We start from the raw sequence: 26004 nt of genomic DNA on the forward strand, positions 1-26004 counted from the left end.
GGGCACATTTTTCTTTCCTCCAAATTTCTGTTTACATGCTAACAATATACTGCCTTATATGGTTACTTAGGGGTTTATCTCCTGAATGAAACCTGAATGTGGAAAATCATGGCTTCTCCTTAATGAAACTCTTTAGTGTGTGAATTTATGGCTTACTGTATATGACCAAAAGTAACTTTAGATTTCCATATGTTTTTGGGTGGCCCCCCAAGACCACCCTCAGATTCAATGATTTGAAAGAAAGACTCAGAGAATTCAGTAATGCTGCTATAACCTGATGGTTATAGTTTATTACAGTAAAAGGATAAAAATTAAGTATACAGAAGAGCCCAGGAGCAATCTTCCAGCTGTCCTCTCCTAGTGGAGTTGTACAGACAGCACTTAACCCTCTAGCGACTGACATGTGTAGAGTACTGCCAACCAGGAAAGCTCACCTGAGCCTTGGGATCCTGGGTTTTTAGTGGGGGTTGATTAGGTAGGCATGGCTGATCACCTGAAGAGCTAATGCACAGTCTACAGTCTCTCCAGAGGTCAAGGTGGTACTGCATGGCCCAAGCACACACTGTGAAACCCCACCACCCTACTCACAATAAATTGTTAGCATAAACTATCTGGGCTGGCCCAAGGTCTTGGATAAAGAACATTCCAAGGACTTAGAGGTTATCTCCAAGGACCAAATCTTTCTCTGGAATGTACAGAGTTTGGGCAACCTAGACCTGCTGAGTCAAATCTTCACTGCACACCACACCACCAACATACCCTTCAAGAAAAAAGGAGTACTCTCTCTCAATGACTTCATTTTGAACAAGAAAGTATTATACTGGGAAGACACAGCCTGAAACAACCTCAACCAATGCTTGTTTTGGAAAACTCCAGTTATCAATGGTTTTTTTTTTTTTAAGACAAAAAAACTTAACAAAAATTTATCAATTATTCCTTGGGAGATGACCTCACAATCTCATGTATTAGATGTTGCAAACTAGCCTTTTTAAAAGCTCACTTTAAAAAGCAATTAATTTAGCCAAAAGGTAGAAACAATCCAAGTGTCCACCAATGACATGGATAAACAAAATGCAATATATTCATATTCAGGTATAAAAAGGATTGAAGTTCTGATCATGCTGTGACTTGGATGAACCTTGAAGACATCATGTTGAGTGAAATAAGCCAGACAGAAAAAAGTAAATATGGTATAATCTCACATATATGAAATCCCTTGAAGCAGCAAGGTGGTTTACAGATTAACAGGGACGTAGGGGAGGAGGGAGAGCAGGAAGAAGAAGTTATAGCTTATTGGGTAAGTAGTTTCTGTAGAGGGGATGTAAAAAAGAGGGGTAATAGGTGATGGATATCACCAATATCAGTGATGGCATAATACTCTGTATATAATTAATATTACTGAATTGTTTATTTCAGTGTAGTTAAAAAGGAAAATTTTGTGCTGTATATCAGTTATTACAATGAAAAGTTAAACAACAAAGGGCAGGAAGAAATTGGGGGAAAAAGCAATTATTTAAGTGGTTATATTGTGGAGATCATGTGACTTGGGATAAAATGTCTAGCAACAGTATCCAATTTAGAATGGAAGATGATGAAAGTCTTGTTGGATGACTCTTAAAAGAGACAACAGGGTGGCACAGGTGGTTCAGTGGTAGAATTCTCACCTTCCATGCACAAGACCCAGTTTGATTCCTGGACCATTTACCCTCCCCCACCCCCACAAAAAAAAGAGAGAATAAAGGCAGTGAAATACAAGACATGAAATGTGGGATTTCAAAAAGGGTATCATGGAGTTTGTAACACCATTCTTATAATAGTAGGTCTTTCTCAAAAATCACAAATGTCATTAATGTTGGGAAGCCATAAACCAAGGCCCAAGTCTCAGCTAATGAATACAGTATAGACATCCACTAGACATCAGTTAAGTATAATGAGCAACCATTTTTCTTCTTTCTATCCCAGTTTAAAATAAACTAACCTTTCCAACCAACTGGTGCCTATACACCAGTATCAACAATTTACTTTGATCTGTCTATTGTTCTCACTATAAAAGATACAAACATGTTATCAGCACACAATAAACCAATACTAAGACCCTTGAAACCACAGAAACAATTTTATTTACCTTTCTCTGTGCTTGAGAATATAGAGATGATTTTATTCCTGGGCTTTTTTTCCTCTGGAACAGAGGGCAAAGGTTTCAAACTATGATTAGATGACAAAGGGTCTTTGCCTCCACTGCTAAAAATGGTACTGCTCATCCGCACAGGAGGTGCTGGAGGCTTGTCCTCCAGTTCTCCGTTATCAGACATGATTCAGAAATTTGAAATGGCCTGAAATAGATAAGCAAAAAAACAGGCAATTAATAACAAGGAAAAAATTTTTCAAGATTTCCTTTAGCTATAAGTCATCAAGAATATAGCATTTATTATAAATATACACACAGTACATGTATAAGCACAAAACAGTAATAACTCACCCAACCCCAAATTAGAAGTTATCCACTTGCAATGAAATTAAGAAAAATCAATGACTAAATGATTAAATTGGATATCAACATAGATAACTATACTAACAAAGTCAGTAAATGGGTAAATAAGACAATGTTTGAAAAGTCAAATCCAGTTAAAAGATTGCTATAATTTCTGTAAAGCATGATTATACTAACATTAAAAATTATTTACCTTGGCAGGGACAGAGGGATAGACAGAATGATATGGCAAATGTCACAAAATGCAAAAAATTAGTGGATCTGGGTATGTGGGTTGGGGGGATGTGTTGGAGTTACCTGAATGGGTTTTGTATTATATTTGCAACTGTCTTGTAAGATTGAAAATAATTCAAAATAAAAAGTTTCCTAAAAAATGTCACACACACACTGTTATTTACTGAATCTACTAACAGAATGTCCCAATATATGTAATACAGACTTCATATAGAGAATTCCTGCATACCCCTACATCCCCGAGATACCCAGATCCACTAACGTTAACATTTTACCAAATTTATGATACCATTCCAGCCATCCATCCATTCATATTTCTATCAGTCCATTTTCTGAACACTTTATTTTTCTAAATATCATATAAGTTTGAAAGTATTTCAAAATAAAAAGTTTTTTAAAAAAGTTGAGTTAGCATATGACACCCAAGAGAACTGAAAACATATATTCATTCAAAAACTTGTAGGAATATTCATAGCAGTATTATCCATAATAGCTAAAAAGAAAAGTAGAAAGAACTTAAATGTCCATCACCTAATGAATGGATACACAAACTGTGGAATATCCACAGAATGGAATATTATTTTACTATAAAAAGGAGTAAAGTAGAAAAAGAAAACAAAACAAATAATAAAAAATAAACAAATATATAAAAAGGAGTGAAGTACCAACACATGCTACAACATGTTGAACCCTGAAATTATGCTAAGTGAAAGACAGTCACAAAAGACCATATATTGTATAGATGCATTTATATGAAATGTCTAGAACAGTCAAATCCAAAGAGACAAAAAGCAACAGATCAGTGGTTGCCAAGGGCTGAGGGGAAGGAATAGTGACTACTACTAACAGGCATGAAGCTTCTTTTTGGGGTGATAAAATATTCTGGAATTAGACAGTGGCAATGGCTACACAACCTTATGGATATACTAAACACCACTGAACTGTACACTTTAAAATAGTTAATTTTAGACTATGTGAATTATTATCTCAATAGAAAGGAGAAATAATTATATCCAGCTCATAAAACAGATTAAGTTAATTTCTCTAACTAGTCTACAGGTTTTCAGTTTCTGTTCAGAGGAAGAAGTTAGAATTGGTTAAATAAATATATTTTAACTCAAGTACAACTATCAACTAAAAATAACACATTGGGCGGGCGATGGCACACTGGCAGAGTTCTCGCCTGCCATGTCCGAGACCTGGGCTCGATTCCCATTGCCTGCCCATGTAAAAATAAATAAATAACATGTTCCTCTCCCTGGTTATACCTTCCTCGGCAACTACCTGTAACCAACAGGTTGAAGAGTAAACTCTGTCTGGCATTTAGGGCCATTTAACTCCAAACTACTAAATCAGCCTGCTGTTATATGCATGCATCACAGAATTCCTATATTGTAAATCCCCTAAATATACCAAAGACTTTCCTGGCCTATATCATTTTGGGGTATTTATTTCTACATTTAAAAATTTTTTTCATCTTTTTCTCCAACCCAACCACATCTTCCAAGACCCAGTTCAAATTATTTCCCATGTAAAGTCATTTCTGTTTATCCCAGCTCAAAATGAGTCTTCACATGTGAACTCAGATTGCACAGGAAAATAAATTCAAAACATCAAAGTTGAAAAGGATTAGAATTCCTTTGGGCCATCTCCGTGGTCTTACATGTTAAAGAACTGAACGCTCCAAAATTAAGTGATTTGACTGAAGTACACAACTCTAGTTACTAACAGAACTAAGAGCAGAATTCAAGTTTCCGAACAACCTTTAATTTCATGTTCTTTTCTTCTTAATTATGCTAACTTATGGAACATTCTATAGAAATGAATTGTAATTGTTTTATCACTGATTGTTTTATATGTTTTTTCTGCTCAAGACCAAGTTTCTCAAAGGCACGGATCATGAATTATGCCTTTTATGATCCCCTATACTGTTTAACATGATCTTTCCATGTAATATATGTCAGTAATTTTTACTGATTTGATACCACAATCTGCCTCCAAATGAAAAACACTATTCTTTCCGAATATGTTAAACAAATAAAACAGCATTTCACTAAACAACATGTAATGTACTATATAACTTACATTAATAAAAATATCTCTGCAAAGATTTATAGTTTCCCCCAACAGCAGATTCATGGTCTTAAGTCTTCTATCTCTTCCATAAAGCAGTTTATTTTTTTGTACATGGATTCTACTGATATTAAATGCCATGAAGTGTCAAATAATGTTGTGATAAGGTTCTTTACATTCATTTTATATTTCAGCCAGGCACAATGAATACAGAATATAAAACAATTCATGATAAAATACTTATTTACCTTTTATTTGCTCCATACAACCCAAAAGGAGCAAATAATTAGTGCTTCTCTACAAATCTGTTCAAACACTTTTTGCTACTTTTCAGTGAAAAACAAGTAGGCGAAACAAAAAGTGTGCCCAAAACACACTGTACTCTTTTAACAGGCCCATTGTTTCATTGTGACATGACTTAAGCACAGACAATTCCTCAATTGTCCAATGGGGAGACTAGGGGTAGCTAAATATACAACAGAAATGGAAAAATTAGTGGTGTTTGGACTAGTTAGTTCAACTAGTGGAAATTACTAAATTTATTATAATCTACAGGGATTAACTATGGTACTCCAAGTGCAAATCACACACAATTAAGAAACATAATGAATTAAAAAGAACAATCTTGCTTCATATTTTTACTTAGGTTTTATAGACATAAACTTTATTTTTTTCAGTACCATACGAACAGAATAACACACTAGATTACATTTCTGATCATCTTTCAATAGGAGTAAGAGCCCTCACACCAAAAGACTCTCCCCACAAAAGGGCCTCAAATGCCTTTGAGAACAAAAGCAGCAATGAAAATATTCCCCATCAACTGAAGTTGATGACACATATTATGAAAAGAAGTTCATAAAGCAGAAGGAAAGGAGTGGTGGCAATGGCAATAACATCAGGCTCATCTGAAGCAAAGCTAGAAAGAAGAAAGGGAAGGGTGGAAGAGATGTAAAAACACAATCAGGGGACTATCAAGGAATAAAGGAAAATGTAGAGAAATTTGACTTCAAACTCAAAAAACAGACTTGGTGACATATCAGATTTTTATAAAAATGCATGGATGAGAAAGTAAAATGAAATGGATGCATCCACAGAGCCCCAAGGCAAAGTGAAACCAGGAACTCAAGAGTCAGCAATTTACTAATCTTGTTATTCTGAGGGGATTGTGACCAAACCCTATTAAACTTTCCCTTTGATAGGTGTCACAGAAGACACATGAGAAAACTAAAGTCTCTAAATTGAAAAATCCAAGAGGAGTCGCTACAAAACGCAAAACTGGGTCAGACATATATGCTCCCAGTAAGCACACAAAGGTTACCCTGCTCCCTCCAGAACTAGGACCAGAGATCCAAAATGGGAGACTGGGCTGGCTCTGGGTGGTAAGGGATAGGGAAGGAGCTAGCCAGGGCACCACAAAAATAAACTTTAAGCAAAAATAAACTTTAAGCAGTCTTTTTCCTGATTCAGCATTGGCACCATTACCACAGTCCCCTAACTTTTTCTGGAGCTTTGAGAAAGATGTTTCTGCCAGTTCTTGCTGGTTGTTCAAAGCTTCTGTGGGGATGGTGGCCTGAAGAGTCACTTACCATTTTAATCTGAAGTGAAACACTTTAAAAGACACATTGATTTTTATGCTTTTAATCTCAGCAACTACATCACAAAGATAGACATCATCAAATGGATAAAAATCTAATGCTGAAACTGTGAACTACATAGAGCTTAGTAGTCCGCACTATGTTTAATACATATTGATCAGTGTTTGCCTCAAAATTTAAAGCATCCAAAAAAAAAAAAATTTAAAGCATCCTGTGGTGGCTCTGAGCTTGCTGGAGCACCCTGGCACAGTTTGGGAACTGGACTGAGAACTTTCATATAGGAAGAAAACTGTATTGAAGGATATTTTAAAAGATCTAAATAAATGAAGAGAGATACAAATATTCCTGACTTTGGAGATGAAATTGTAAAAACACCAAACTCTTCAAATTGAACTATAGAGTCAACATAATTCTAATCAAAATCCCAAGAGTTTTCGGAAGAACTGGACAGCTAATCTAAAATTATATGGAAGACCAAAGGCCAGGAACAGTCAAGATACTGCCAAGGAATAATGTAGAGCAATTCACCCTGATACGAAATTTTAATTACAAAATGTGATCTTATACCACATACTGGTTATAAATCACTTCAGATTCTCTTAGCCTCACCTGTTTGTTGTTCAAACTGCTACTCTAGCAACAAGCTCTATATTGGCTTGCTTATGACCAACTTTTTCATGCAGACACGTGACAACACCTCAAATCATGCCTGTGCTGAATGATACAGCATATGAGACATGGGATGCACTGTCACTGATGCATACACAACCTCATAGCTAGAGGAGATAATTGAATATCTGACCAATGTTGTTAGAGACTGATAGGATTATCATCCCTCACCTTCGACCCTGTGCTAGATGATCCTGGGACTTATTTTATAACTTCCCGGGGGATCAGGCAATGGACTCTAGCTATCAGTTACATATTGCCTAATGCTCTTTCCTTGCTTCTTTCCTCTTTGCCCACACTTCTGCTCATTGAGATATATTTCCTAATAATTAAAGATTTATTGTGAAAGACAAAATTCTAACTTTTAGAAGATTAGGAAGAAAAATGTTTTTAAATGAAAGAGTATCTACAACACACAAAGCTCTCTAAAGGAAGAGACTGATAAATATGACTATATTCAGCACCACTTAATGAAAAGACAAGTCACAAACCACAAGATATCTGCAACAAAACCAACCAACAAAAACTGCATCCTGGATATACAAAGAATTACTGTAAAGAAATAAGAAAAAGAAACAATTTAATAAATAATGAGTAAATGACATAAACAGCCATTTCACAGATGACAAATAGTGAAAAAATGTATGTGAAATTGCCCAACCTCATTAGTACTCATGGAACCTCATTAGTAATCATGGAATGTAAATTATGGCCAGTAGAGATACCATTTTATACTCTCTAGATTGGCAAAAACTAAGAAGGCTGATAAAATCAAGTGTTAAGAAGGACGCAGAGCAAAAAGAATTCTCATACACTGGTGGCAGGAGTGTAAATTGGTAAAACTATAGCAGATACTTAATTCTTGTAGAATTTTTAACTAGGTTGAATTTAAATGTTTGGAAATGAACAGAAGTGACTGTAGCACAATATGGTGAGTATGATCAACAGTACTGAATGATGAGTGTGACTGTGGTTGAAAAGGGAGGTTGAGAGTAGAGTATGTCACTAGAAGAAAGCTAGAGGATAAAACGGGACTGTGTAACACAGTGACTCCTGTGGTGGACAATGACTGTGATCAATCGTACAAATATAAAAATCTTCTTTCATGAACTAAAACAAATGCATGTCACTATTACAAGACGTTAATAAGAGGGTGGTATATGGGTAAAATGCACCTACTGCAAACCATGGACTATAGTTAAGAGTAATATTTTAATATTCTTTCATCAACAGCAACAAATGTACCACACCAATGCTAAGGGTCAATAATGGGGAGAAGGGGAATAAGGGGGCATGAGATGCATTGGTTTGTTTTTTTAAATAAATGAAAATGTTCTAAAATTGATTGTGGTGAGGAATGCACAACTATGTGATGGTACTGTGAACCACTGACTGGATACTTCAGATAGACTGTATGATATGTGAATATATCTCAATAAGACTGCTGAAGAGAAAACAAATTCGTAAAACTACTCCAGAAAACAATTCGGTATTATCTTGTAAAGTTAAAGATCTCTTTATATTCTACAACTCAGCAATATACCTAAGAAACTCTTGGCATATACTGAAGAAACTCTTGTCCATGTATAAATGTATACAAATATTCACAGCAGCACTATCATAATAGCAAAAGACTGGAAACAACCCAGTATTAGGATAGCATAGGCTATTTGTTGGTAGCAAACAAATCCCAAAATCTCAATGGCTTAATAAAGCAAAGGCTTATTTTCAATAGACAGAAGTCTGGGGAGGTTAGGGATCCCTAAGGTGATTCACGGATTTAGTCTGCTTTCATCTTAAGGCTGCACAGTCTTAACAAAACTACCACCAAAATGAAAGAGACCGAAGAGGTATGGGAGCTCTTAACTATCTCAGTCTACAAGTGACACACCTCACTTCTCCTCAGAGTCCAAAAAAGTTGGTACATAGGAAACAATCAATAAATATCTGCTGAATGAATCTATGAGTACAGAAGAGTAAGAGATCACTTCTATCAAGGATGGTCAGGAAAAGATTTATGGAAGACCACAACTGTGACTTGATAAGTAACAAGAAGGACAGACAGTGTTTCAACAGATAGGTCACAAACGGCAAGCTGGCTTCACCTCACAGAGCAACTCTGAATGATCCAGAGTGACTGGCAGTCACATCAAGATGTAAGGTGTGATGAGACCATTTCTGAGACCGTACTCCACTGACTCATACCCATGAGTGCCATGATCATTCATTCAGGTCTTCCATGTACATGGAGGAGCAGTGACATATGCCATTGATGTGCCAGCCCTGGTCCTGTATATGCTATGTATTTCCCATACTTGGCATTGACAAAAAGCACAGAGGAAGGTACTATGATAGCATGCTAAGGAAGAAAGTACTAAACTGCAATAAACAGAACTAGTGAAAGCTGTGACTGGAGAAAGAAAAGGGGGGAGAGAGAGAGAGGGAAGCAAAGGAGAAGTGAAGACTGAAAACAGAATTTCAGGAATGCTTACATTCATGGGAGTCTATGAAATAAAATCTACCGAAAACAAAAGTAAGAGATGCAAAAAACTTCGCCTCACTTGAAGAAAAATGTTTCTAAAAAGGTAAGTAAAGTTTCAAAAAGTATTTGTAGGCAGTATCAAACTGCATAGTGAGGCATAAAAAAAAAGAGGACTTAAAAAATTTGCCATTACCCCCCCCCCAATCCCAACTAGACAAAATTCCTAAGGACAGCAAGTGTGCCTCAATCTTTTTACTCCTGAGCCACAAAAAATACAGAGCTTGGCATACAGTATGTGTTCAACAAATGCTTACTAAAATGAATTGTGACTAGGTATGTAAGTAAAGTTATAGAAAGTCATCATTAGAGGATGTCTACTTTTTCATATAGCTCAGCATTTATCACAATAGACTTTGTGTGTGTGTGAAAAATAACATATATATACACAAAAAAGCAATAAATTTCAAAGCACATTGCAACAATTAGTGGTAGAACAGATTTCAGTTGGTATGGGTTACAATTCCACAATTTTAGATTTTTACTTCTAGCTGCTCTAAGATACTGGAGACAAAAAGAAATAGCAATATAATGACTCAGCAATCATATTCACTTGTTAAACCCTACCTTCTCTGTTTAACTCCACCATCACATTCAATCTTTCTCCCATTCTTCAGGAATATTTGAGCTATGCCCATTCTAACTTTTTCACATTGGAAGGAGCTGTTGATAATATGGGATAGGGGAATAGAACTAGCTGATGTTCTGGAGAGGCGGACCCCTCTGCATTTCAGGACTTATCTGGTTCAGGGACCCACCTGGAAGTTGTAGGTTTCTGGAAAGTTATCCTAGTGCATGGAACCTTTGTAGAATCTTATATATTGCCCTAAGTGTTCTTTACGATTGGCTGGAATGGTTTTGGTTGGGGTTTGGCAACCTATAATATACAGCAATGTCTAACTGAAGCTTGCATAAGAGTGATCCAGGGCAGCCTCTTGACTCTTATTTGTACTCTCTCAGCCACTAATACCTTATTTATTACACTTCTTTTCTCCCTTTTGATCAGGATGGCATCATTGATCCCATGGTGCCAGGGCCAGACTCATCCCTGGGGGTCATCTTCCCCACTGCAAGGGAAACTTTCAACCCTGGATGTCATGTCCCATGTAGGGAGGAGGGCAATGATTTCACTTGCAGAGTTGGGCTTAGAAAGAGTGGGGCCACATCTGAGCAACAGAGGAGATCTTCTAGAATAACTCTTAGGTATACCTATAGGTAGGTTAAGCTTCTCTGCTACATACATAAGCTTCACAAGAGAAAGCCTTAAGATCAACGGCTTAATTAGCCTATTGATTTGGGTGTCCCTAATGTTTGACACAGTATCTGGGGTTTCCCAAGTGGTAAAGTTTGGTAGTTCCATATTTTTTCTTCCATCCAGAAGATGCGTATTTTTAAAAATTGAAATGAAACTGAAATAACATACAAGTAAGCGTAATAGTGTGAACAATTCAGTGGCATCTAGTACATTTGCAATGTTGTGCAACTGCCAAATCTATCTAGTTCCAAAATATTTTCATCATCTCAAAAGAAAACCCCATACCCATAATGTAGCTGTTTCTCACTGTCTGCTCTCTCCAGCCACTGAAGAGAATCTACATTCTGTCTCTATGGATTTACCTATCCTGGATATTTCATATAGATAGAATCATACAATATGTGGTCTTTTGTGTCTGGCTTCTTTCACTTAGTACAAAGTTTTTGGGGTTCAACACATATAGCATATATCAGTACTTCATTCCTTTCTATGACTAAATGACATTCCATTTTATGAATATGTTATAATTTATTAATCCATTCCTAGAATATGGACTTTTTTGTATAATATAAGATGCATACAAAGAAATGCAAGAGAAAATTAATAGTTTTCAAAGCACTCTTCAACAAATAAGTTACATGATGGACCCGAGTTCATCAGGGGCTACCATATAATTATCATCTCAGATTTTTCCGTCAAGCTGTTTCAGAATACTGGAGGCTAGCAGGAATAAATATTTTTTTATCTTCACTATCAATTTTTTCTTTCTTTTTTTTGTAAAAAATAACATACATATAAAAGAAGCAATAAATTTCAAGGCACAGCGCAACAATTAGCTGTAGAACAGATTTCAGAGTTTGGTATGTATTACAATTCCACAATTTTAGGTTTTTACTTTTAGCTGCTCTAAGATACTAGGGACTAAAAGAAACATCAACATAATGTTTCAGTAATCATACTTGTTAGTTAAACCCTACCTACTCTGTATAACCCTGCCAGCATCTGATATTTCTCCCACTCTTTAGGGGTATTTGGGTTATACCCATTCTAACTTTTTCATGTTGGAAGGGGCTGTCAATAACATGGGGTAGGGAGATGGGTCTAGCTGATGCTCTGGAGAGGTTGGCTCCTCTAGGTTTCAGGACTTATCTTGTCCAGGGACCCACGGGGACGTTGTATGTTTCTGGAAAGTTACCCTAGTGCATAGAATCTTTGTAGAATCTTATATATTACCCCAGGTGTTCTTTATGATTGGCTGGAATGGTTTGGGTTTGGCAAGTTATCATAGGTTAGAATATGGATTTATTAAAAGATGCTTTAAAAAACATATTTCAATTGGTCAAATTTTAGTAATTACATCAGTGATAAGAGAAAAGATCTCACTACCAAATTAAGATATTTGGGGAATATGGAGTCCTATCACATAGGCAAACCAATCCTGAATGCAAATTTTGTTTTTAAGTAATCTACAAGTTATTTCTGATCTTTACAAGACGCTTCCTTCTTTATTTATAAACATACCATTCTGTAAAACTGCTCTGTTCAATATGGGTAGCCATATAATTATTTAAATGTAAATAAATTAAAATTAAATAAAAATATAATTCCATTTCTTAGTAGCACTAGCTATATTTCAAGTGTTTGGTGGCTACATGTTGCCAGTGGGTCCCATATTAGACAGCGCAGATAGAAAACATTCCTTTCATTTCAGCAAGTTCTATTGGATAGCACTGCTCTCAAGTTTCCCTGGTTTTTACACAGCTGCTCATTCTACTCAGAGAGAATGGTTGTTTTTCAGTCAAGTACTTCTAAGTCAAAGATTGTATTAAAAATGATTAAAAACCAAATTTATACTAAAGTTTTCTTCTCCTTAAATTAATCAAAAATAGGAAAAGCAAAGAATTCACTTCAGTACCAACTTGGTCAAAAAGCTGACAAGTCAACAGGGAGTCCAAATTTAGTAGTATAGAATATTTGCAAAAAAATGAGCCTATCACTAAATAACTTATTTGTATGAGCCCAGTTGTGGGTTCCCATCCCCATTGTTTTCATTCTCTAGAATTTCTATTCAACTTGTAAATTGTGAACTCCAAAATGCAGTAATACAATATTACAAACTCTCTGTCTCTTTTATGACAATCCTGAAGTCTTTGATATCTGAGGCAGGATTAATTCCTATATCCCAAAAAGGAGAGATTCTAGACTGAAATTCCAGATTGAGTCTGCTAAAACTCTGCTATTAAGTCTTAAGACTTCATATAAAAGGGGGACAAAGCTTAAAATACATGGGGTGGATGGAGGTGGCGGTGGTCAATGAGAGGGAGGGGTGGAGGTATGGTATGTATGAGATTTTTTTGTTTTCTTTCTTTTTCTGGAGTGATGCAAATGTTCAAAGGGATGACCATAGTGATGAAAACACGGCTATGTGACGATATTGTGAGCCATTCTTTGTACACTATGTATGGAATGTTTGTATGTCAAGTTTTACCAATTAAATATATATATATATAAAACAAACAAAAAAGACTTCATATAAAAATCTGTGGGCAACAAAGAGATGGACTTCGAAGACACACATTCCATCAGTGTGATTAGTACAGAAAATTCCTTCCCCAAGGTTGCATTTTGCAGAAGGGTAGGAGAAGGACCGTCTCTGGGGAATACAGATCAAGTGCAAAGAGCAAGTCCGAAAAGGCAGCCTGGCTGGTCGCTGAGGCTGCTACTTGTGGCCCAAGTGTTTCCTGCTCTTCTTGTAGCCCAGGAGCACAGGGATTGCCCTCCAGAAGGTGCTCAGCCCCCAAACCTGAGCACTGGCAGGAGCCTTCCACGTGCCCCTACTTGGCCGAGATCCTGTCACATGGATGGTCACCCATTCTGTGCCTGTGTTGTCTCCCTGTGTCCAACCATTCTCTGCATGGCCTACCTTCCACACTGAAATTTAAGATGTTGCCTCATACTGTATATTTTGGGGAAAGCTTTTGGTATAAATCAGTATAAACATGCAGGAGAGATAAAGGTATTTTCTTTGTAGATCAGAGGTTGATCAGTATTTTTAATTAAAAAAATTTTTATTAGAGAACTTTTGAGTTTACAGAACAATCATGCACAAAATACAAGGTTTCCACAGACCATCCCATCACCAACACTTGCATTGGTGTGGAAAATTTACAACTGATAACAGTTTTTTTTGTAATTCTACTATTTTTAACAGTAGTTACATCTGTTACAACTGATAATAGATTTATTAAAGTAGTACTATAACTATTGTCCATACTTTGTGTAGTGGTATTTTTCCATATTGTTCCTATTGTTCTTCATTGAGCAGTTTTTATATAGCACCAAAATAATGTCGAGTGATTGTCTATTTGACAAACTTTTCAAATAAGTTACACAAATAAACTTCATAGTTTAAACACTGAAGCTGGAAAACTCAAAATGCAAATTTTTATAATTTATCATCATTAACTGTTAAGCCCAATATTTTCTGTAAAGAAAGACACAAAAGTGACAGTAAACAAATTATATACCTGGAGGAACTGAGTGTGGGGACAGGAGTGGACATTTGCACACTGCTGTTTATGGCAGCAGTATTCCTGTTTAAGGGGCAGTGTTTGTGGTTTACAATAAATGGAGGTAGCCTAAGGGTACAATGACTGAGGAATGGAAGCGGGAACTATGGTGTATATACACAATGGACTACTGAACTGCTGCAAGAAGGAATGAAGTTGTGAGGCATGCAAGTAGGTGAATGAACCTTAAAGACTATATGCTGAATGAAATGTCAAGAACAAAAAGGCAAATATTATCATGCCTCAATCATACGGACTAACTATAATACAAAAACTCATAGAACTAAAGTTAAGTGGTTTATCAGGTTGGGCCTATTGTAAAGGGTCCTAGATTGTAAGATCTTACAGCAGTCACATATATCCAGAGGTGTTAACTGTTAATTTTAAATTCTGAAATACTGAGCTGTTTGTATATAACATGGTCATTCCCAGACTCAGGGTATTTATGTGACACCTGAGACTCAAGAGTTAGAGCCCTGAAGCCATTTAAAAAGTTGAAAAAGTGATCAGACTTTGAATAGATATGAATGAAGCTGACCTGGATAGGACTAAGGTAGATCAAATACAGGGGAAAGGATGATAGCCTCCATATTTTAAAACTTCAATTTCTGTGTGAGACTGAAGGGAGAGAGGTTTATTGGGTGTCAAATTTATATTTTGGGTAGTACATTTCCTAATCTAACTTGTATGGTCACAGCTTAGTTGAACAGCCTAAGTACATGGAATCTTGAACAGGGCGTGAGATTTTTGTTGGTTTGTCCAGGTTAGTGCAATACCCTGATAAATCTCAAGAGTAATTTGGGCAGTGAATAAAGAAGTATTTGCAAAGTCCCCTTGGGGGAATGGGGGAAAGGAGAAAATATTCAACTTTCCCATGTGGAGCTTCTGATATTTTCACAAGCAGTGGGGATAACCAAATCAAAAGGCTGAGTCCCTCAATCTTAGGGTTTGGCCCTATGAAACTTACTCCTGCAAAGGATAGGCTAAGCCTATTTAGAATTAGGCCTAAGAATGACTCCCAGAGAACTTCTTTTGTTGCTCAGATATGGCCTCTCTTTAAGCCAACTTGGCAGGTGAACTCACTGCCCTCCCTCCCACATGGACATGACTCCCAGGGGTATAAATCTCCTTGGTAACATGGGACAGAAATCCCGGCATGAGCCAGGACCTGGCATCAAGGGACTGAGAAAACTTTCTTGACCAAAAGAGGGAAGAGAGAAAGGAGACAAAATAAAGTATCAGCGGCTGAGAGATTTCAAACAGTCAAGAGGTTATCCTGATGTTATTCTTATGCATTATAAAGACATTCCTTTTTAGTTTATGTGTACTGAAGTGGGTAAAGGTAATCACCTGAAACTGTTGAACTGTGTTCCAATAGCCTTGATTCTTGAAGATAACTGTATAGCAGTATAATGTTTACAATTTGACTGTGTCATTATGAAAACCTTGTGTGATACTCCTTATATCCAGGGTACAGACAGATGAGTAAAAGATATGGATAATAAACAAATAAATAATGGGGGGACAAAGGGTAAAATAAATTGGGTGGATGGAAATACTGGTGGTCAATGAGAGGGAGAAGTAAGGTGTATGGTATATATGAGCTTTTTCTTTTCCTATCTTTTTCTGGAGTGATGTAAATGTTCTAAAAAATGATCATGGTGATGAATACATAACTATGTGACAATACTGTGAGCCACTGATTGTACACCATGTATGGAATGTATGTGTGTTAAGATTTCTCAATAAAAATATTTAAAAAAAAAAAAGGCAGCAAACAGTCATTCAAAGTTTTCTCTCCATGTATCCATTATTGAGCATATTTTATCAGCCATTACCACTGGTTCATTTTGTAGGTAATGGGATTCAGAGCTTTTTCTTCCTTCCTAGAATACAGACAACAGACAAGACTACATCTTTATAAAATGAGCAAGTACTGGTATTGTAATGAGGAAATGCAAATCAATTAAAAAACAAAACTTATCTACCTTATAAGATGTCTCTCATATACCATCTCTTCCTTAACTGACAACCTAATAAAATCTCTACCACTACTTCTCAGGCTCCTACAGTACTTAATACCCTATCTAAGTCATTTGCCCATTTAGAGCTCCTCAATTCCAAGCTCATCCTTTTTGCCTCTGTGAAAATGGATTTGGGATCTTTTAGTATTTTTTTCCTTTGTCAGTTGGCACATTAAGTTTTGTCAGTAGAGAGTGCTGGAGGGACCCTAGAGGAGAAAACAGTTTTGCTCCTCGTTCTGGAATGCAGGATCAGTGGTTCCTGCTCTGTAGGCTCTATCCCCAGCACCAGGCTCCAGCAGCATAACAGTGAGAAGCACGGAAGAGCCAGTGGCTTGCCCCCCATGTCCTGCTTGGGTTGTTTTGTAGCAGAAGAAATAGCTCCACGTGAGCAGCTTGCTTTACCTGACACTCTAGAAAGTGGATGCCCAGCAAGTTCTACCAACAGAGAACCACAATGTTTTCCTGCCATTCAATGATCTATACCAGGCTCTCTCCAATGAGGGAGGAAGGGAAGGCTTTTCCCTGGGTGCTCTATCTCAGCCCTAAGGGGTAGTGGCTGCTTCTAACAGCTACTATTCCTATATTCTTTAAATTCCCTTTACTTCCTTTTTTTTTTTTTGGCATGGGCAGACTCTGAGACTCAATCCCTTTACTTCTTACAAGGCATTTCCTCATTACTCCAATCCCCTGCATATTGCATTTGACACTCGCCCAGACCTTGCCCTATGCATCTCCTATTTTGGCTTCTTATTTGTGTTCTTTTACAATAACAAAGCTATACTTGTAAATACAGTCTTTTCAGTGAGTTACCTGAGTTATCCTAGCAAATTACCTAACCCGCAGGGATAGTGGGAATCACCAAATTTATAGCCAGTTGATCAGAAGCACAGGTGGCCTGAGCACCTGAACCTGCAACTGGTACTTACAGGGGAAATCTTATACAGGACTTCCCTTAACCTGTGGAGTCTGGCCTAATTTCTGGTAGAGTCAGAATGGAATTGGACTGAGTTATTACAGTATTTGCAGTTGCTTACTGAACTTGTGACAACCCTAGATAAAGTCCAATCCATTCGTATGGTACTTACACATTTCCTTGACCTTTAGTTGTCTGGCTTCTAACTTTCCTCCTCTCTTTCTACAAGATTAGGAACACCCTGCTGGCAAGAACACTTTTCATACTTCTCTGGATCTATCTGACACTGACCTTAACAATGGTTTTCACACAGAGGTGTCAGTAAATGTTTAAACTCACACTTACATCATTCACATATACTCTACATCCCACATTAGTTCTGGTATCTTTTTCTTAAGTGTTTAGTCCCCTCTAGGTTAGCTCAATAAAACGTAACAAATAGCTTGTATAAAATCTGTATGCTGGTGCCTGTTTATGCAAAAAAAAAAAAAACAATCTGTAAGAGTGTTTATTTTCATAAAGCTTCAAACCCAATTCTATGTGGAATTACCTTAATAGCAAGTTAGGACTGGAAACCAGTCAGAAGTGGAAGAAGAGCAAGAACAGAGCAATTACTCTGAGTTCAACATGGAAAAGATGCACCACTTTCAATAATCTAAAGCAGTAGACTCAGTGCATCATTAATCGCAATAAAACATAAAAATTGAGAAAAAAGCATTTAGAAATTTTTTAAGTTGACTAATTTATGGCTGCTGCATCTAACAACAAACAAAAAAAATGGGGCCTATATTTTATATGTCTTGTTTTAAATTTTTATTGTTCCCATTTTTTGACATTTTACAAAACCATCAGTTCACAACAGAAAGCTTTTGACAAACAGTGACCTAAAGCACTTGATTTTGAGCCTATAAAAAATGCTTTGGGGACCATGTTGGTTCAGCAGGCAGAGTTCTCGCTTGCCATGCCGGAGACCCGGGTTCAATTCCTGGTGCCTGCCCATGGAAAAAAAAAGAAAAACTTCTGCAAGGATTTGAAAAGACATGTCTCCAAAAAAATGAAAACAGCTAATGAGCATATGAAAAGATGCTCAACATCATCAGTCATTAGAGAAATGCAAATCAAAACCATAAGGATAGGGGACGTTGTTCAGTGGTAGAATTCTAGCTTGCCATGTGGGAGACCTGGGTTCAATTCCCAGCCCATGCACTTCCCCCAAAAAAGCCAACTAAAGGTGCTGCAACAAGGGGACACTCACATGGAAAAAGAATGAGATGTGGTCCCGCCGTACAGAATACAAAAAAAAACAAACAAACGAATCACATAAAGATGTGCCACTTAACACACTATTAGATAATAACAAGTGTCGGTAAGGATTTGGAAAAACTGGAACACTCAGGCATTGCTGGCAGAAACGTAAAATGTCGTAGCCACCGCATAAAACCGTTTGATAGTTCCTTACAAAGTTAAGCAGTTGCAATTCCACTTCTAGGTATATACCTCAAAGAAATGAAAGCAGAGACTCAAACAGATATTTGTTCACCAATATTCACAGGAGCGTTATTCACAATTGCAAAAAGATGCAAACAACTCAAATGTTTAATGACAGATGTATGAATAAATAAAATGCAGTATACCATACAAAAGAATACTACTCAGCCATAAAAAGACTGAAGTTCCAATACATGCTATAAATTGGATGAACCTCAAAAACATTACGATAAGTGAAAGAAACCAGACACAAAAGGACAAATACTGCATGATTTCACTTCTAAGAAATATCTAGAACAAGCAAATTCACAGAGACAGAAAGTAGATTAAGGTTATCACCCAGGCTTGGGGAAGTGACAAACGGGGAGTTATTGCTTAATGGGTATAAGTTTCTGTTTAGGATTATGAAAAGTTTTGGAAAGCAGTGGCGATGGCAGCATAACATTGTAAAAGTAATTAATCCCACTGAATTGTACACTTAAAAATGACTAAAAGGAAAGTTTTGTTACATATGTTACCACAATAAAATGAAAAACACAAAATACAACCAGATACCACTTCACGCCCTCTACAATGGCGATAATTGAAAAGAGAGGTATTAAATGGGTGAAAACGTGGAGAAATTCGCACCCTTAAACACTGCTGGTAGGACTGTGATATGCTGCCTGTGCTTTGAAAAATAGTCTTACAGTTTCTTGAAAGGTTAAAGAGAGCTACCATTTACCCAGTAATACACTCTAAAATGCCAGGAAGAAATGAAAACATAAATTCACACAAAAACTTGTACACAAATGTTAATAGCAGCATTTTCACAACAGTAAAAAAGTGGAAACAACTCAAATTTCATCAACTGCTGAATGGATAAATAAAATGTGGGGGGGCGGGCCGCGGTGGCTCAGCGGGCAAAGTGCTTGCCTGCCATGCCGGAGGACCTCGGTTCGATTCCTGGCCCCAGCCCATGTAAAAAAAAAAACAAACAAACAAACAAAATACAATAAAACAAGAAAATGTTTAAAGATGTTTCCCTTTCTTCCTTCCTTCCTTCCTTCTCTCTGTCTTTCCTTCCCTTCCTCCCTCTTTAAAAAAAAAAAAAAATGTGGGGTATATCCATACATGCTACAACATGGGTGAACCTTGAAACACACTAAATGAAAGAAGCTAGTCACGAAAAACTACCATAATATATCATTTCCTTTATACGAAATGCCCAGAATAGGCAAATTTATAGTAAAAAAATAGATTAGTGTTTGCCTGGGGCTACATGGGGCAGTTTAGGGGAAATGGGAAGTAACTGCTGTTAGGTATGGGATTTCTTTTGGGGATGATGCAAAAGTCAGGGAATTAGTGGTGATAATGACCACTACCTTGTGAATATATTTTAAAATACTGTACTCTTTAATGGGGTCAATTTTATCATATGTGAATTATATATGTTAGTGTAAAGGTAATGTTGGAGGATCTCTCTCTGGTCAAAAATATACACTAAAGAATATGATGTAGGTTCCTATAGCAATTAAAAAAAAGAGTTCTAAAGAATGAAAGCATCACTGGAATAATCACAAAAAAAAGCCGTTCTTAATCTATTTTCTGTCTCTGTGAATTTGCTTGTTCTAGATATTTCTTATAAGTGAAATCATACAGTATTTGTCCTTTTGTGTCTGGTTTCTTTCACTCATCGTAATGTTTTTGAGGTTCATCCAACTTATAGCATGTATTGGAACTTCAGTCTTTTTATGGCTGAGTAGTATTCTTTTGTATGGTATACTACTGCATTTTATTTATTCATACATAAAAAAAAAAAAAAAAAGCCGTTCAACTGAACTCCTTAGAGGGTGACAAAGCCATTTAGAGTTATAATTTTTGCTGTGTTCAGGAAAAGAATCACTTCAATGGCTTTACAGACATGTCTCTTACATTCCTATGGTACTGCTCTTCATATCAGATCTAAAGGTTGATAGTTATCACTTTAAAAATATGTTGTCTGTATCATTTATTCTGCTAATACAATTTTTATCCAGTAATAGAAAAATATAGAGGTAAAAGTATTTACTTTTACAATTTTAAGAAATAAAAATTCCTGGAGGAAAACATTTTTTTTAATGATATTTAATCCTTTCACTTCTCTATCCATGATACCCTATCTCCCAACACTATCCATGCCTACCAAAATAGCTTCCTTAAGCTTCTAAGTCACCCAGACTATGACTTATTTAAAAAAAAAAAATTGCTATTTATTATTTTCATATCTAGTCTTGCTTCTTCTCACACTATTCTTCACACTGCAGGAATGGTGCTTAAAAATATTCGACTTTCCATGTCATTCTCCCATTTAAATCCTGTCAATGGTTCTTAAGATAAAGCCTAACACATGTATGAGAAGGACCCTGTCTAATGTTCTAAACTTGCCTCTTTTTATTCTTACACTCTATATACTTAAATTCTATCATTCTTTTTCAGTTTTCCTAACAGCCATCTCAGGTATTCACTCACACATGATCTGACTGGAAGGCTTACCTTTCTCTTAGGTGACCAAACATCTTACTTGCCCAAGACAGAGGGAGTTCCTGGGACACAGGACTTTCAGTGCTAAAATCAGGAAAGTCCTGGACAAACTGGGATGAGTCAGTCACCCTACTTTCTGTCCACCACCTCCACCAACTTCAAATATTACTTCATTTTCTCAGTAAACCTTCTGACACGCTCCTGAGATTGTCCAGCTAATGCAAGCAGTCCAATGAGATCCTTTCCAAAATGAAGCCCAGAGCCCTCAGTAGTGCACGGACAGGGAGATGAGAACTAGGAAGTAAGCCAAGAAGCATTCCCTGAACATGCTACATCCCACCATGCTGCCCCTAACCTGTGAGCACCCCCATACCCCACGCACCTGAACTCCGCCACATGCCCTCCAAGTACACCTGTCCTGAACCACACACACATACACACATACACACATCACCACCCTGCCTCCCCTCTCCATGCACATCCATCTCAGCCAAACCCTTTACCCCCCACTTTCCCTTCCCTGACCTCTGAAGGTGTTCATTGGCACATCCAGGCCACACATACCTACCAGCTAATGCAGTTGTGCAACCCTGTCCTGCCTACTCCTGTGCTCTGAGCGTGCGCACATCAGCATCAAGTCTCACCAAACCCATGTATGCACAAACTCATGCCCTGCCTGCCCCAGCACTCACACTCCCAGGCACTACCCCTAGACCCTTGCACCCCATGCTCCTAGTCCTACGCATGCATGCATCCCCGCTCCCCTCCCCAGTTTTGGGCAAGCACTCACCTGAGCATCCAGGCCACACCTGACCCCAGCCCAGGCAGGTACAACCTCATTCCACCTTCCTAAACTCTGCACACCTGCAAATAAGGGCCCCACTCCCCAGACATGCACACTAGTACTCTGTACCCTAGACATGCACATACCACATCCTGCCAGCCCAGGCACCCACGCATCTGTGCACTGACCCATCGACCCCTGCACCCCACTACCTCCCCGCCCTGCACATGCGTACACCCCTGCACCTACCACATACCCACACCAGGACTCTGCCTATTCCACACCACCCATCTCCAACCTCCACCCAGCAAGCCCTGCCCAACAATCCCCGTGACCTGCACCCGGCCTCTGCATATATGCACACCCACATCCTGATCCCACCATGTTCCCTCCAGTGGCACAAGGACACATCCACACCCTGCCCTCCCTACACCCCGACCTCTGTGCCCTGAACACAGATGATGGACAAAACAAAGCACATAAATATAAGAATCATCAGTGTCCCAAAAGGAGAAGAGAAGAGTAAAGGGCTAGGAAGAATAGTTGAGGATATAATGGGGGAAAACTTCCCGAATCTTATAAAAGACATAAATATGCAAACCAAAGAAACCCAAAAAAACCCCAAAAGAATAAATCCAGACAGGGCTACTCCAAGACATATACTAATCAGTCTATCAAATGTTGAAGAGAAGCAAAAAATCCTAAAAGTAGCCAACAGAAAAACAATCTACTACAAACAATGGAAACCACATAAGATTGAGTTTGGACTACTCGGAAGGCACTACAGAGTCAAGAAGGCAGTGGTATGATACATTTAAGATCCTGAAAGAGAAAGACTTCCAGCCAAAGAATTCTGTACCCAGCTAAACTTCCTTCAATAGTGAGAGAGATTGGTCTGTGGACCACATAACTCCTGAAATACAGATGGGTCAAAAGCCTCTCCAGAAAATCAGCTAGTTCTAATTCCATTCCATATTATGGCCAGCCCCTTCAAATATAAAAAAGTTAGAATGGGCACAGCCCATATACCCCTAAAGAGCAGGAGAAAGATCAAAGATGATTGTGGAGTTATATGAAGAAGGTAGGGCTTAACAAATAAATATGGTTGCTGAATCACTGATATTTGTTTTAGTTTACAGTATATTAGAGCAGCTAGAAGTGAGGAATTGAGGAATTGTAACCCATACCAAATTCTGAAATGTGTTCTACAACTAATTGATATGATGTGCTTTGAAATGTATTGTTTTTGTATATGTTGTTCTTCACAAAAAAAAGTCTACTGTGATTAAAAAACTAAAGCTTGAATAAAGTCCTTAAAAAAACTGTTTAGAAAAAAATCTGTGCTTGCAATATTAAGAAGTCCTATTTTATATATAGTAAGTAGCTCTTCTGAGTTAATTATAATTTTGACAATTAAAGCAAATAAATTTTGATTTGAACTAATGTAAAAGAAAATAAAAAAAGAAATGAGTTAAGTAGGATGAGGCCTAGCTTTCCCTAAGTTTGGTCACAAACTGAAATTCATTATGAGAAATAATGGTATAGATTATAAATATGAGAGAAATATTCAAATTCATTGTCAAAGAAATACTTGCATAAATAAAACAAACCATTAATAGTTGGGTACCTCTAAGAAGTGACTAGAAAGTGAGGAAAGAATAATTCAGACATTTTACTCTAAATAATTGACACGTTTGAATCTTTTAAATTGAAAATATCCTGCTTTCGGAATTTTTTTTTTTTTTTTGGAACTGAATTGAAAAATTAAGGCAAAAAAAACACCCAATTCTGATTTATTATGATGGTAACTTCTGAGAGCTGAGAGTAGGGTGATTTTTGTACAGCTTTCCAAATTTTCTAGATGTATACATACCTTTTAAATTGAATAAACTTTTTTTCTTGAAAAAATTTTTAACAGTTAATGGTCTCAAACTTGGTGCTGTGATTCAAACCTCTTTCAGAAAGCAGTTTAAAATCTATGCTTGGGAGTATAACAGTTGCTGTAAAAATAATTAAATGTAAAACCTATTTTAGAATGGAACATTAATATTTACTAGGCACTTAAGCACTGCACTTGCTAGGTTCTTTATACACATGGATCTACTCAACCCTATGAAAGTGGATTATATTGTTGGTATTATTATCCCCATTTTACATGAAAAAACAGGTCTTGAAATTCTGTTTATCTTGCCTAGGGTCAGGTACAGAAATCAGGATTCAAACCAAGGTCTCCAGCTTCTAACCTCTATGCTATAACTAGGATACATTTAATAAAAATAAGTATGAATGTACCTCAGAGTTAATCTAGAACCCCAAAATTCAGAAAGAATGTTCAGATTAACTACTTTTCATGAGATTAGTGATTCTGAAGTAATGAAACTCAATTGTGATCAACTGTTATTTCATGAGAGCAAGAGGGATGATTTTTTCCTACTCTTTCTGTTTCTGCCAAGGTACCAGACGGAATTAGTTAGCCCTGTAACTATCTGAAAGAGCTTCTGAGAACAAATTTATAGAACCCTGAAACCTTGAAACCCTAAAAATGGCAGTTTCAAGTCTTAATTTAAAATAGAAAATTTAGAAAGTCTCTAGAAATACTATATTTAAACCTAAGAATATTAGAATAATCGGTATTGATAGACAAAAGATAGGAAAGATTTTAACAGTACCTAATTATTTTATCCTTAGCTACTTGAGCAAGTTCTCTTAAAAAAGTTTAATTGAAATTTTGTCCTTAGCTACCTGAACAAGCTTTCTCTTTAAAAAAAAAAAGTAATTGGAAGGAAATATAAACCACCGTTAACCATGTCTATCTGCTTGGAAACTTGCCTATCACAAAGATCAGGGAACCACTGAAAACACTATTCATTTGTTTAGTAGATATGTCCCAAGTACAGACTTCACTGCTGCTTTAAAAATTTGGGTGTGCAAAATTAGTATTAAATGTCATAAAGTCTAGAAGATCTCTCTGAATGACCATAAACAAGAGTCAAAGCCTTAAGCATTGCAGAATATCCACAAAGTATTTCTTAATAAAAATATCTGTATATAGAAAGAATTGGCACAGCAGCTGGCACTAACAGTCCACATTTCACACACAACATTTTAACACCCTAAGGCCTTAGGCCAACAGACCTCCCATTAAGTTAAGCAGGTTAAGGAGGACTGATACTATTAAATGATGAGAACACTGATGTTTAGTGCCAACCCATTTTATTTTCAGGTCATTATCAGAGAACATCAAATGATTCTTAAATTGAAACACAAACAGTGAATTTGGGTCAATCTCTTTCACCAAAATGTGAACGTGGGTTTGAGATTTACATATAATTACGGTAAAAAACAGTGTAAGGTCCAATTTTTATAATATAAATGTAAATCAGTGTACTTGGCTAATTAATAGCTAAAAAGATTTAAAAGCCAAGGATTCAAGAGTTACCTTAAATCAATAAATACCATTACAGAACATGAACAATGTGCTTCAATTATATATATATACACATACAAACACATACACACGTTTACAAATATGTGTGCACAGATATAAATGAAAATCACTGTGTGCGCTTCACAAATGCCACAGAGCTTTTGGCAAGGCTGACAAGTTCAAACCTGCTTTAAAAATTACCATGTAGAGCGTTCGTCCCAATCTAACTTTATTTAACGTTATTCTTTTAGACAACTCTACAAAAACAAAACCCCCAGAGCAAATTCTTGTACATTTCAATATCCTGCCTACTTATAAGAACGGAAGAGCCAAACACAGCAGGGGAAGAAACGTGACGTGCACAACCTTGATCCAAAATACAGCTCGGCTAGTCTAATTTTAGGCCTAACCATGTTGTCTTTTACAGAGGTTAAAAAA

General features: G+C 36.9%; 1 protein-coding gene across 4 annotated transcripts in view; it reads right to left on the bottom strand.

Annotated features, from left to right (window-relative positions):
* The window catches only part of PAK2 (p21 (RAC1) activated kinase 2), a 123081-nt gene that overhangs the window by 86322 nt on the left and 10755 nt on the right, over positions 1–26004 (bottom strand). For all 4 annotated transcript variants that reach the window (XM_077117965.1, XM_077117966.1, XM_077117961.1 and 1 more), the window contains exon 2: positions 2126–2333. In XM_077117965.1, coding sequence (XP_076974080.1) covers positions 2126–2312 — 187 coding nt within the window. In that variant the 5' untranslated portion in view covers positions 2313–2333. The remainder of the gene's footprint in view (positions 1–2125; positions 2334–26004) is intronic.

This window comes from Tamandua tetradactyla, chromosome 10, assembly GCF_023851605.1.
Source record: "Tamandua tetradactyla isolate mTamTet1 chromosome 10, mTamTet1.pri, whole genome shotgun sequence".
Taxonomy (NCBI): Eukaryota; Metazoa; Chordata; class Mammalia; order Pilosa; family Myrmecophagidae; genus Tamandua; species Tamandua tetradactyla.